This window comes from Jaculus jaculus, chromosome X, assembly GCF_020740685.1.
Source record: "Jaculus jaculus isolate mJacJac1 chromosome X, mJacJac1.mat.Y.cur, whole genome shotgun sequence".
Lineage (NCBI taxonomy): Eukaryota > Metazoa > Chordata > Mammalia > Rodentia > Dipodidae > Jaculus > Jaculus jaculus.
The window spans coordinates 55,710,555-55,724,442 of NC_059125.1; the positions used below are offsets into that span (position 1 = coordinate 55,710,555).

Below are 13,888 nucleotides of genomic sequence, written 5' to 3' on the forward strand. Positions count from 1 at the left end.
GACTTGAACTTGGGCTAGAGAGATAACTTAGTGGTCAAGCGCTTGCCTACAAAGCCAAAGAACCCAGGTTTGATTCTCCAGGACCCACATAAGCCAGACCTACTAGGTGGTGCTTGCATCTGGAGTTTGTCTCCAATATTTGAAAGCCCTGGTTTTACCCCCCCATCAAATAAATAAAAATAAATTCATTATAAAATGTCTTTAAGGCCAGGCATGGTGGCATGCACCTTTAATCCCAGCACTCGAGAGACAGTGGTAGGATTGCCGTGAGTTTGAGGCCACCCTGAAACTACCAGGTCAGCCTGAGCTAGGGGGAAGAAAAAAAGTCTTGAACCTATTTTGAAAATTGCCTCATTTTCCAGCCTTTTATACTTTGCCAGCCCCTGTCTTGGTCTTTGGTGTTTGGTAACTAAGTTTAGGTACCAGATCACTATTAACTGATTTTTCTCTGTTTCATTTTACCCAGCTTCAGATGATGAATTTGAGAATCTTAGAATTAAAGGCCCTAATGCTGTGCAGCTGGTTAAGACGACTCCTGTGAAGCCTTCATCTCTGCCTGTAATTCCTGATACTATCAAAGAAGTGATCTATGATATGCTGAATGCTTTGGCTGCATACCATGCTCCAGAGGAAGGTATATGGAGAACTCATTTCATTTAGCTGCAGTTATTTTAACCAACATATGCTTTAGTAAGCATTATGCCCACATTCTTGACAAGGCACTTCTTTCGAGATCACATGTGCCAAGGTTATGGTGAGTCAGTCCTTAGGCAAGACATAAGTCTGTTCTGAAATGAATCTTGAACATTGTGAATGAAGAAATTGTGACACGAGTGCTTTATGAGCGTATATGCCAGGCAGAAGAATGAACAAAAAGGGGAATAATAACATGATGTGAGCAGATTGAAAGTAAAATACCCAAAATTTTCTGATACTTGTGTACTCAAAAGCAAAATTTTTTTTCTTGCCCAAAGAGCTAAGGGCATTATTATACATTGAGACATGACTTCCTCACTTAAGACCACCATCCCAATCCACTTTTATTCCTAGTTATGAGGTTGCCATTTGAATTGCTTAAAGCCCAATGTTCTATTCCAGTCAAGTCCTCCTGGATTTTATTCATAACATACTTACATGGTAAGTCTGCATAATTACAAAAATTAATGACTACTGATTTTTAAAAAAAAAAATGAGTCTTTGTTTTGGTGATTTTCATCCATATAACAATATGATCCATTTAGAGTTGCTTGCTTTTCTTACCACCACAGAATCTTTACCTAATTTCATATCTCCCCTTCCCAATGTGATATAACTATACTATTCAAACTTTTTCTTTCTTTTTGACCTCCCATTGCACATTCCTTAGTACTAGGTATGTTCATTTTAACTTAGTGGTGACAGCTTAGGCATAGCCTATGGTCACACAAATAGTTAGTGTTAGGATAAAGCTATCAATCACTATTGTAGTCCTAGGAGAGAGAAGGAGACAGAAAGTAAAAGAGAAGATTATGTGTATTTATGTATGTGTCAGGGACATTGTTAGGCAGCATAACTATTACATTAATGCCATTTCTAAATACATACCCAGTAATGTCAGTAAGTGATAACTTTAAGTGAAACTGAGCCAACTAAATTGGCATTAATATTGTACAGTTAAAGAATTGTGTATTTTGGCCAGGCGTGGCGGGCACATGCCTTTAATCTCAGCGCTTGGGAGGCAGAGGTAGAAGGATTTAATTTTTTTATTGTTTGTGTTCGAGGTAGAGATCCCAGTGGTATTTTATGAACTTGCATGGTTGGCTAGAGAATTGCAAGCAAGCACCTGTAATTGCTGAGCAATCTCCTTGACCCTATGTTTCTTTTTCGATGTTTCTTTTTCTAGCAGACAAATCTGATCCTAAACCTGGAGGTATGACCCAAGAGGTTGGCCAGCTCCTGCAAGACATGGGTGATGATGTGTACCAGCAATACCGATCACTTACTCGTCAAAGCAGTGATTTTGATTCACAGTCAAGTTTTTCCTTAAATGTAAGTTAATTCCAAAAGCATTCTATTTTCTTTTTCTCCTGTGTTCAGTATTTCGGGTTTTGCTGCAAGAATTTTGATACATATGTAAAGCAATTGTTGCCTAAAAGTAAAGACATATTTGAAGGATCCCTTCCATTTTTCTATCCCTTTGTTTGGTAGTGTTTCCCAAGTGATTTTCCTCTTTCCTTCCCCATTCTTTTTTTAATATTTATTTATTCATTCATTTATTTGAGAGATGGGGCAGATAGAGTGGGCTTGCTGAGGCCTCTAGTCACTGCAAACATGTGCATCTCGCTTTATGTGGGTGCTCGAAATTCGAACCTGTATCCTTTGGTTTTGCAGGCTAGAACAATTGCAGGCTAAGCCATCTATCCAGCTTCCCATTTTCTACTGTTTATAATAGTAACATCCCCACTGTTTATGAAAATTGATCACAAATGATAGTGTAAGAAGTAGAATGTGGTAAAAGTCCACCAAGGAGAACTGGAAATACTCCCATCCAGTACGCTCAGAAATAATTTTACCTACTTGGAACAGTTGTCTGAAATTCATCATTGCTCAGAAGTGTTCTTCTTCCAGAGTCAAGTCTTTGCTGCAGATGGTTCCTCTACTGAGACTTCCACTCCTGTAGCCTCCCAAGGAGAGGGTAATGATTTGCCTTTTTTCCTTCTAATTTTTTGGTTAGGAAAGTAGTTTGGAGAAACTGGTTTTCCTTGGCAGAGAAATTACAAGAATTAAGTTTCGCATTCATTTGTCTAAGTGCACTTTATGAAGGGTGAACAAAGTATTCTACAAATTCAGGGTCTCTCTACCCTGAAGTTAATAGAACTGTAATTTCCATTACCTTTTTAACGGTTGCTATAATAACCCTATGTTGTAATCTTTAACAAACCCGTACTTTTTATTGTGTCCTCCATAAGCTCTGGGTTACAGAGCTTTGGTGTCATTAGTACTATTCTAGTTATATGCTTTTTGTGGTATATTCCTGTCCCTGGCAATATCAACAGAGCCTGTTGGTTACTTGCCTTAAGTCAAAGTAATGTCATGTGGAAGCAAGTCAAATGGGATTTTTTAAGAGTTGCTTATCCTTGGATCATAAAAAGATTTGAATCTCTCTTTTAGGAGATCCTTGGTTTTAATGTCTTCCTAGTCCCTATAGATGAATTTTAAATTTGAAAGTAATTAGTAATTGACCTTACTGTCCAAATGAAATACGGGTGCTGGCAATAGTAGTCAAAGGAAACATAAATATACTCATATCTGGTAGACTACATTGGATTCCAAGTGAATTCCTACAGTTACAGAACCTTGTTTAGTGAAGGAGACTGCAACATTTCTAACACAATGTAACTAGGTGACACAGGAGAGCACATTACTAGGAGATCAGCACTTGTGCTAAGCAAGATAAAGTTTGTGCTAAGAAAGGTATGTGGGGAGGAAGAAGAGAAGGTGTAGACCTTGTTTACAAAATTATCATGCATCCAGTATTTCTGGAGTAAAAAGCTTACAGTTTTTTGGTGATACAGATAGTATCCATTTAGACAACAAAAATCAAGAGGTATAAATCTTAGTCTTAAGCCGGTCATGGCGCCTCATGACGCAGGAGGATCACTGTGTGTTTGCGGCCACCCTGAGACTACATACTGAATTTAGGTCAGCCTACCTCGACAAACAAGCAAACAAAAAAATCTTAGTCTTAACATTTGATATGCCTTATAGTTTTCTTATTTCATAATCTGCTTTCTTATTGCCATCCTTATTAGAACAGAGGCTTATGAGTCAAAAACCATTTAGTCTTAACATCCATACCTATTTGATATATCTCACCATAATCCTTTAGAGTTACTACCTTATTTATTTATTTATTTATTTATCTATTTATTTTGGTTTTTCGAGGTAGGGTCTCACTCTGGCTCAGGGTGGCCTCAAACTCTCAGCGATCCTCCTACCTCTGCCTCCCCCCAAGTGCTGGGATTAAAGGCGTGCGCCACCACGCCCGGCTCCTATTTTATTTTTAAGCTTGACTTAGACATCTGTATCTTAGTGTAGTCCAGGTGTTCATTAACAGAAGCATAATCTCCCAAATTAACAGGTGATCCTCTGCAGGGGACGGCGACACACACACACACACACACACACACACACACACACACACACACACACACACACGGAAAGTATCCTTTATACAGGAGAGAGAGCTAAGACCATTCCAAGGTTTTTATTTTTTTTTTTGTTTGTTTGTTTGTTTTGGGTTTTTCGAGGTAGGGTCTCACTCTGGCTTAGGCTGACCTGGAATTCACTATGTAGTCTCAGGGTGGCCTCGAACTCTTGGAGATCCTCCTACCTCTGCCTCCCGAGTGCTGGGATTAAAGGTGTGCGCCACCATGCCCGGCTTGGGTTTTACGTTTTTAATGGGCAGTTTTCTCATTTAACAGAGTCTCCATCTGTGCCACTGGTAGCTGCCATTTATTTGTTGTGGTTGTTTATAGTGATATACGTCCCATATTTTCTGTTTCCTGTATACAAAAGTGGATAACATTTCTGAGCATTTGTGTTAATTCTTGCTAATATTCAGATTGGCTTGGTTTATATAATTCTGGATGTTGAGTCTAAATCTTCCATTTAAATCTTAGTCTTTTTTCTAGTAAAATCTGTGTATTGTTTAATGAAGACTAAATAAAAATGGCATATAAAGGCAAAAAATGTATAACCCTAGGGAAATAGTGGGATGGGCAATTGAACATTTGGACTAAGTGTCCATGCTATGCCTTGATATATATACTATATCTGAGACTTGGGTCATACTTGTTCCTTGTCTTTTATTCACAGTAATGAGGAGAGTTATCTTTTTTATACATATGGCTTAAAGTGGAGAAAATAAACCAAGCCATTGTTCTAATGTGGGAATGAACCCCTCTTTGGCTTTCTCAGGAGCCTCAAGTCCAGAGGAGTCTCGAGATGGGAAGAAAGATAAAGAAGGAGACCGAGCCTCTGAGGAAGGCAAGCAGAAAGGCAAGGGCAGCAAACCTTTAATGCCTACCTCCACTATCCTTCGTCTTCTGGCAGAGTTGGTGAGGTCCTATGTTGGTATTGCTACCCTGATTGCCAACTACAGCTATACTGTGGGCCAGTCTGAGCTGATCAAAGAGGTAATATTTCCAGTTTTTGCTTAAGGTGTTATACTCTCATCATTTGGGTAACTACTATTTGTTAGACTCTTTGCTGGGAATCCATGAATGCCAGGTGCTCACTTAATGATGAGAGATATGAAAGGCCCTTTTGGATACATTAAAAAGCTAGGCCATAGCCAGATATGGTGGCTCCTGCCTATAATCAAAGCACTCAACAGGTGGAGGGTGGGATCTCTGTGAGTTCAAAGCTAGCAGTGAATTTCATTTCAGCTTGTGGTAGATTATAGTCTCACCTCTGAAAACAGGACAGGGGCAGTTCAAAGATTGATTGTTCATCAGTTTAAAGCACTTGCTTGCAATGCTTGCCAGCCTAAGTTTAATTCTCTAGCCACCGCCTGAAGCTGGGTGGGAAAAGTGATACAAGAATCTGATATTTAAATATATGCTTAATTTTTTTTTAAAAGAATAGACTAGGGTATTTCCTCATTGAACTGCAGCAGTTAGAAATCACTGCAGGAATGTGTTGATGCAATTTGTGACCCTGATCTGTTCTGTTGAAAATCTCACGGTCCTGCAATTGTGGCATTTGCAAAAGTCATTTCTAAAACCTGACCAGTTGGGAATCTGATATTAGCAATGTAGGCCAATAAATGATTTGAACGGAAAGTGTGAGTGGGTTGAAGAGAGGTTTTATAGGATGAAATAATCAACAGTTGAATTTGGAACACAAAGAAAGACATCAAGGATTCAGGATTTTTTCACGCATTCATCAACGTGAACATGTGCATGTGTGTTTCCTAAAAACAACTAGGCATCTAAGGAGCATCAAGGGAAAAGGTTTGAGGAGAAAATGTGGGATTTTCCTATAGAACATGTAAATAATATCTCTAAAGAATAACAAGATATGAGTGTTTGTCACACATGTGCAGACACCAGAAATGAGAGAGAGAGAGATTGGCACGATGGCTCACATCTATAATCCCAGCACTGGGGAAGGTGACAAAGGAAGATAAGTCATTTGTGACATACATGCATTAAATATATATACTAGCTTTTGCTCATTAATTACTGATTTCTGTTCGTAACTTAGCATCGTATTACTTGCAGTATAAGATTTTAACTACATTTATTAAGTACCTTGTCTGATGTATATTTGGCCCACCTTACTGGTGCTGGCTACTAGTTAACATACTTTACAAATACTCTTTGAGGGCTGGAGAAATGGCTTAGCGGTTAAGCGCTTGCCTGTGAAGCCTAAGGACCCTGGTTCGAGGCTTGGTTCCCCAGGTCCCACGTTAGCCAGATGCACAAGGGGGCGCACGCGTCTGGAGTTCGTTTGCAGTGGCTGGAAGCCCTGGCACGCCCATTCTCTCTCTCTCCCTCTATCTGTCTTTCTCTCTGTGTCTGTCGCTCTCAAATAAATAAATAAAAAATGAACAAATACTCTTTGATAACCCTTGCTTCCACACTGCAAGGTTATTGGTATTAGATCTTAAGCATTGAAGAAAATGCCTGTGGCCTTTGTAGTTGGTCACATTGCTTACCCAAATTGTAGATCTTTGCCCATTTTATGCTAATAATATGACATTTTGCCAATATATTATTTATTTTTAACCTAAAGTGTGAACTTGAGTGCCATTTAAGACATCTGCAGTATTGTGCAGCCATTACCACTGTATATTTTCAAAATCTTTCTGGATGACAACCAAAGCCAAGTTTTTCTAAAATTAGCAATTAATCAGGACAGAATTCATGGAGGGAAAAAAAAGAACAGAAACCATTACTTCCTTTGATGTTGAGCCTTTTTTTCTATTTTAAAAGAACCCTGCATTAAATATTTTTGTATATCTATGTCTGACTGTTTTCATTTAGTTGTAACCAGTTTCTAGCAAGGTATCCCAGTCATGTTACAGGTGTCAATAAATACTACAGTTTAATTGAATTCTTAAAGAATTGTAGCACACAAGAATAGATATTTGAAGAGCTGGGTGCATGGTGGTGAATGTCTTTAGTCCCAGCACTCAGAAGACAGAGGTAGGATCACCATTAGTTCAGGGCTACCCTGAGACTACATAGTGAGTTCCAGGTCAGCCTGGACTAGTGCAAAACCCTACCTCACAAGGGGGGAAAAAAAGAATAGATACTTGAGCCAGCCATAGTAGTGCGGGTCTTTAATCCCAGCACTCAGGAGGTAGAGGTAGGAGAAATCGCTGTGAGTTTGAGGTCAGCCTGGGCTAAACCAACAATACCCTACCTCAAAAAAAAAAAAAAAAGAAAGAAAGAAAGAAAGAAAGAAAGGAAGGAAGAAAAAGAAAAGAAAATAGATACTTGAATCATAGACCCATGAATAAATTCTTACAACCAACTACTTTTCTTTAGGCTACAGATCACCCTATCTTTCAGATTGGGAAAGTACTTGATTTGCCTCCATCTATTTCATTGGTTTTATGTGAATAGCTCCATTGAGTATCATTCAGAAGTATTTTAAGAAGCTGGTGTGGTAGCCCACACCTGTAATCTCAGCAGTCTCTGGAGATAGAGGTAGAAGGATCACATGTTCCAGCAGAACTTGTCTCGGAAAAGACATCTACATGACAATCTATGAACTGTGTAGCAGAAATAAATGAAAAAACAAATTCTTAGTTTGCTAGCTTGTTTGTGTGAGCCTTGTTTTCTTCATCTATAAAGTAAGCCTGATTACTCACTGGATGACTTCAAAGAAAAACTGCTTGTGAGCGAATGTCACAATTAATCTCTTTTCAGGACTGCAGTGTGCTAGCTTTTGTTCTGGACCATCTCCTCCCACACACCCAGAATGCAGAAGACAAGGATACACCTGCCCTGGCCCGTCTCTTCCTTGCCAGCCTAGCTGCTGCAGGGAGTGGCACAGATGCCCAAGTGGCCCTAGTGAATGAAGTAAAAGCAGCTCTGGGACGGGCACTTGCTATGGCTGAGAGTACAGAGAAACATGCCAGGTAAAACCTATGCCTCACCTAGTGCTAATAACTAAAGAGTATCCTCTTAATCCATTCTTGGTCCAAGGGTTCCCTTGTACTTGAACAAGACATAGTTTATGTACACTCAAGCCCTCAAAATTCTGGTTCCCAAATTTACCCAGAGAGCTGATTTCCTTTGGCTAGCCGTTAAAGGTACTTTATTGCAATGTCTGCCAGCCTGAGTTTAATTCTGTAGCCACCCACCTAAAGCTGGGCAGAAGAAGTGACACAAGCATCTGATATTCAAAAATATGCTTTTTTTAAAAAAAGAAAGTAAAGGCTAGGGTGTCTCCTCATTGATATATCGCAATCAGAAATCACTGCAGGAGGTGGGTTGATAGTTTGTGACTCTCATCTGTTCTGTTGACCAAAGGGATGTTTTCATTGGATTTTTGACATCTCCAAGCAAGAAGTTGAGCGAGTTATTTTTTGTTACTTTCTATAATATATATTCACATAAAATTTTAAAAATATGCCTAAGAAGTGAGTAATGTTATTTCCAGGATGAAATACAAAAGGCCTAAAAACATTACCTGAAACAAGTTAGTGGTGGCATTTTAAATGAGATTATGTTCACTTGACAGAGCTGTCAAACTTCCTTCCTAGGCTTCAGGCAGTGATGTGCATCATCAGTACTATCATGGAGTCCTGCCCCTCTACCTCCAGCTTCTACAGCAGCGCTACAGCTAAGACTCAACACAATGGCATGAACAACATTATTCGACTCTTCCTAAAGAAGGGACTGGTTAATGACCTGGCCAGAGTGCCTCACAGCCTAGACCTGTCCAGGTAAAATCATGCCCCAGCCCTAGGCTTTAGCCTGTTTTGTTTTTTTCCCCATCCTCATAGATTGATTAGTGAAGAAGTAGCTGCTACACTTGGAAAAGTTTGGATGTAGATGGGAGTTCTTTATATTTTGGTTTTAAGCAAGGTACTTGCCTGCCTTCCATTCTTAGTTTTCTCATTTGGTATAAACTCAAGAGTTGATATGCCAGTGCTTTTTTTTTTTAATCACCTCCACTTTAATTAAGAGTAACCTTGTAAAACTGGAGAGATTGCTTAGTGGTTAAGGTACCTGCCTATGAAACCTAAGGACCCAGGTTCAATTCTCCAGTACCCACTTAAGCCAGATGGACAATGTGGTGCATGCACCTGGAGTTCATTTGCAGTAGTTGGAGGCTCTGGCATGCCCATATTCATAATCTCTCTTCCTCTCTGTCTTTAATAAAAAGTAATAAAATATTTTAAAACAGTAACCTGTTATAAGAATATATATAAGAGTAGGAATACCATATTCCTACTACCCAGCTATCACTATTACTTTGTTGTTTTCCCTTGTTTTAATCTAAATTTTGTTGGTATTTCTGATACTTCCTTTTTAAAAACATTTTTATGTATTCGTTTCAGAGAGAGCATATAGTTATGCCAGGGCCTCTTGCTACTGCAAACAAACTCACAATACATGTGCCTGTTTGTGCATTTGGCTTTGCATGGGTAATGGGGAATCAAACCCAGGAGGTCAGGGTTTGCATGCAAGTGTCTTTAACCACCGCACAATTCCCCAGTCCTTTGGTAACTTCCCAAAGTGACAGGGCTTGCCATCCTCAAGATTTTGACTTCTAAATTTGGCCCATTTGTTTTTTTGCAGTATAGTTTTTGTATTTCTTAAAATAATTTTTTTTCAAGGCAGGATCTTATTTTTTTATTTTTTATTTATTTATTGAATTTATTTGAGAGAGAATGGGTGCACCAGGGCCTCTAGCCATTGCAAATGAACTCTAGGCATGTGCGCCACCTTGTGCTTCTGGTTTACATGGGACCTGGAAAATCAAACCTGGGTCCTTAGGCTTCACAAGCAAGTGCTTTAAACACTAAGCCATCTCTCCAGCCCTGTTCTTTTTTAACTTTACTATTTATTTATTTATTTATTTATTTATTTATTTATTTATTTATTTATTTGAGAGAGTGAAAGATGCAGGTAGAGAATGAGCACGACAGGGCCTCCAGCTGCTGCAATGGAACTCTAGATGCATGTGCCACCTTGTACATCTGGCTTACATGGGTCCTGGGGAATTGAACCTGAATCCTTTCACTTTTCAGGCAAGTGCCTTAACCACTTAGCCATCTCTCCAGTCCACAGTATAGTTTTACTTCTACCTTTACTCTCCTGTTCTTCTCTATAAACTTAAAATTATATCTAGAGGTTTATTGAAACTGTTTAAATATTTCTGCCTGGAATGTCTATATCAGGTGACATATATCTCATCCTATCACAGATCATCTCTTTGAACTTAACCATTAGTAGTCCTATTAAGATTGACCACCCAGCACTTGTGAGACAGAAGGAGGAGAATCACTGTGAGTTCAAGGCCACCTTGAATTCCTGGTCAGCCTGGGCTACAGAGTGAGACCTTACCTCCAAAATCCAAAAGAACAAACACATGCACACACACAAAAAAAGATTGACTACTGAAGGGCTGGAGGGGTTTGCCTTCGATCCATAAGTACTCAGGTTTGATTCTCCAGTACCCACATAAGCTAGATGTACAAGGTGGCACATGTGTCTGGAGTTCATTTGCAGTGACCAGGGTCATGACTTGTACCTGCATCTTTGTCTCTCTCAAATAAATAAAACATTTTTTAAAAGATTGACCACTGAATTTGAGTGATAATTATCATGCCGCTAAAAAGTTATTGGTGCTGGTATTATGGCACTAGACAAAGGTCTGCTTCCCTTTCAATTACGCATACTTAATAGTCTCATAATCAGTTGATGTAAGTATTTTGTTTGTGGATTATGGATGATAGCTTTCTCATTTCTCACTTTTATTTGTTCATTTGTCATATGCTGTGAACAAGCCCAAAAGGAAAGTCTGGTCAGCCTACAATACAGTTCATGCTGGAAAGGAAGAACAAAATACTATTTTTACGGCTGGAGAGATGGCTCAGCAGTCAAGGCACTTGACCTTTAAGTCTTATGACCTGAGTTTGATTCTCTAGTGCCCACATAAAGCCAGATACACAAAGAGGTACATGCATCTGGAGTTTCTTTGCAAAGGCTAAAAGCCCTGGTACACCCATTCTCCCTTCCTTTTTCTCCCTTTCTCCCCACCCCACTGGTCATGGTGTCATATGCATTTATTCTCAACACTCGGGAGGCCAAGGCAGGAGGATCACTGTGAGTTCAAGGCCACTTTGAACCCAGTAATTCTGAGTGAGCCTGCTCTTGGGCAACACCATACCTCAAAAGGGGGCGGGAGGTGTGGGGAGGCTTTGTTTGCCTCTTTAAAGTAAAAAAATGTACTGGGCTGGAGAGATGGCTTAGCGGTTAAGCGCTTGCCTGTGAAGCCTAAGGACCCCGGTTCGAGGCTCGGTTCCCCAGGTTCCACGTTAGCCAGATGCACAAGGGGGCGCACGCGTCTGGAGTTTGTTTGCAGAGGCTGGAAGCCCTGGCGCGCCCATTCTCTCTCTCTCCCTCTGTCTGTCTTTCTCTCTCTGTCTGTTGCTCTCAAATAAATAAATAAATAAATAAAAATTAAAAAAAAATGTACTTACTCCTCACATCAAATGTAAGGTTTTCTTTCTTGCTTTGGAATTCCTAAATAGAATTAAGAACTAACTTTCAAACCAGTGACTGAATTATTTGGATCAGTGCTATCACATTTTTATCTGTGACAGAAATGGATGGAGAGTGAGTATGGGCACACCATCATAACAACTGAATTCTAGACAACGACTCCACTTTGTGCATCTGGCTTTACACGCGTGCCTACTGGGTAGTTGAAACCAAACTGGCTTTGTAAGGAAGCTCCTGCAATCACCATGCCATCTTCCTAGCCTTCCATTACTATTTCACGTGCTTCAAAATTACTTATAAAGTAGGCTAGAGATGTTGCTCAGTGGTTAAGGTGCTTGCCTACAAAGCCTAATGACCCACACAAAGAAAGATGCACAGTGGCACGTGCATATGGAGTTCATTTGCAATGGCTGTAGGCCCCAGCGCAGCCATTATTTTTCCCTCTATCTCTGTTTGGAAATAATAAAAAAATTAAAATATATTTTAGAAAAATGTTTGCTTGGGTGGTGCATGCCTTCAATCTCAGCACTGGGGAGGCAGAGGTATCAGGTTCGCCCTGTCTTCTAGGTCAGCCTGAGACTACATACTGAATTCCAGACTAGCCTAGGCTAGAGTGAGACCATATATTAAAAAACAAAAATCTTTTTTTCTTTCAGACTCAGCTAGAGATGTAACTCAGTGATAATAGCACTTGCCCAACATACATGGGTAAGGCACTGGGTTCACTCTCAGTACTGCATAAAAAGAAAATCAAACTCAGTAGTGCTATGATATGCTCTGCATATCTCCTTATAATAAGAGCTCGTAAACATTTTGCTCTGGTTGCATGTTCTCCCTCTCCCTCCCGGATCCTTAATAGATGAAAATCATAAAAATCATGTTTCTTTCCTGGGTGGGTATATGCTTTTAAGCCCAACACTTGGGAGGCAGAGGTAAGAGGGTCTTCTTGAGTTCGAGGCTACCGTGAGACTGCTTAGTGAATTCCAGGTCAGCCTGAGCTAGAGCAAGACTCTGCCTCCAAAATAATAATAATACATGGTACTTAATATCCAAATATTTAAGAAAATGAAAGAGTCATACCCAATAAATTGATCACTAATATAATAGTCATTTTATATTCTATATATTTTTTAATTTCACATTTGTCCTCTTATATCCTGGGAGAGAATGTTTTAGTTTTTGTTTTCTTTGAGGCACGTCTCATTCTAGCCCAATCTGACCTAGAACTCATTCTTTATCTCCTGAGAATGTTTTGATCTAAGACTCAATGAAGGTTATAGATAACATTTGTTCATCAAAAGTATTTTGTTAGCTGGGCGTTGTAGTGCCTGCCTGTAATCAGAGGTAGGAGGTTCACTGTGAGTTCGAGTCCACCCTGAGACTACATAGTGACAGGTCAGCCCAAGCTAGAGTGAAAACCGTACCTCAAAAAACCAAAAAAAGTATTATCTTAGTTGGTGGGGGAGAATGGGAATGGAAGGAGGGAATTGTCATGGTTTTATTGTCTGTGTTTATGGAAGTTGTCAATAAAAAGCTTTCTAAAAATATTGCTGCAGGGTGGGGTGGCATACACATTTGATCCCAGAATTTGGGAGGCAGAGGTAGGATTGCTATGAATCCCAGGCCAACCTGGGACTGACTTCAGGAGTGAGTGAGTTCCAGGTCCACTTGGGCTAGAGTGAGACCCTACCTGGGGGGGGGGGGTCACTGGGGCTGGAGAGATGGATGGCACTTGACTGCAAAGCCTAAGGACCAATGTTCATCTCTCTAGATCACATGTAAACCAGACACAAAAAGGTGGTGCAAGCATCTGGAGTTCAGTTGCAATGGCTCAGACCCTGACATGCCAGTTCTCTGTCTCTCGCTTGGTCTTTCTAAAATGAAAAAAATAAAATCTGCTGAGCATTATGGCATGTCTTTAATCCCAGCACTCAGGAGGCAGAGGTCGGAAGATTGTTGTGAGTTCAAGGCCACCCTGAGATTACATAGTGAATTCTAGGTCAGCCTGGTTAAAGCGAGACTACCTCAAAAAAAAACAACAACAACAACAAAAAATTTATTGCTTTTCATGACTTTTGACTGCTGAAGAATCCATGCCAGAAGTATTACTGCATACCCCCTCGATTTGTTTCCTCTGTGTGGTTAGATTCCAGTTA

General features: G+C 39.9%; 1 protein-coding gene across 13 annotated transcripts in view; it reads left to right on the forward strand.

Moving 5' to 3' along the window:
• Positions 1–13,888, forward strand: part of Huwe1 (HECT, UBA and WWE domain containing E3 ubiquitin protein ligase 1) — a 198,312-nt gene that overhangs the window by 142,025 nt on the left and 42,399 nt on the right. For all 13 annotated transcript variants that reach the window (XM_045140148.1, XM_045140153.1, XM_045140152.1 and 10 more), the window contains 6 exons: positions 467–634; positions 1,883–2,028; positions 2,608–2,674; positions 4,960–5,177; positions 7,923–8,134; positions 8,762–8,944. In XM_045140148.1, coding sequence (XP_044996083.1) covers positions 467–634; positions 1,883–2,028; positions 2,608–2,674; positions 4,960–5,177; positions 7,923–8,134; positions 8,762–8,944 — 994 coding nt within the window. The remainder of the gene's footprint in view (positions 1–466; positions 635–1,882; positions 2,029–2,607; positions 2,675–4,959; positions 5,178–7,922; positions 8,135–8,761; positions 8,945–13,888) is intronic.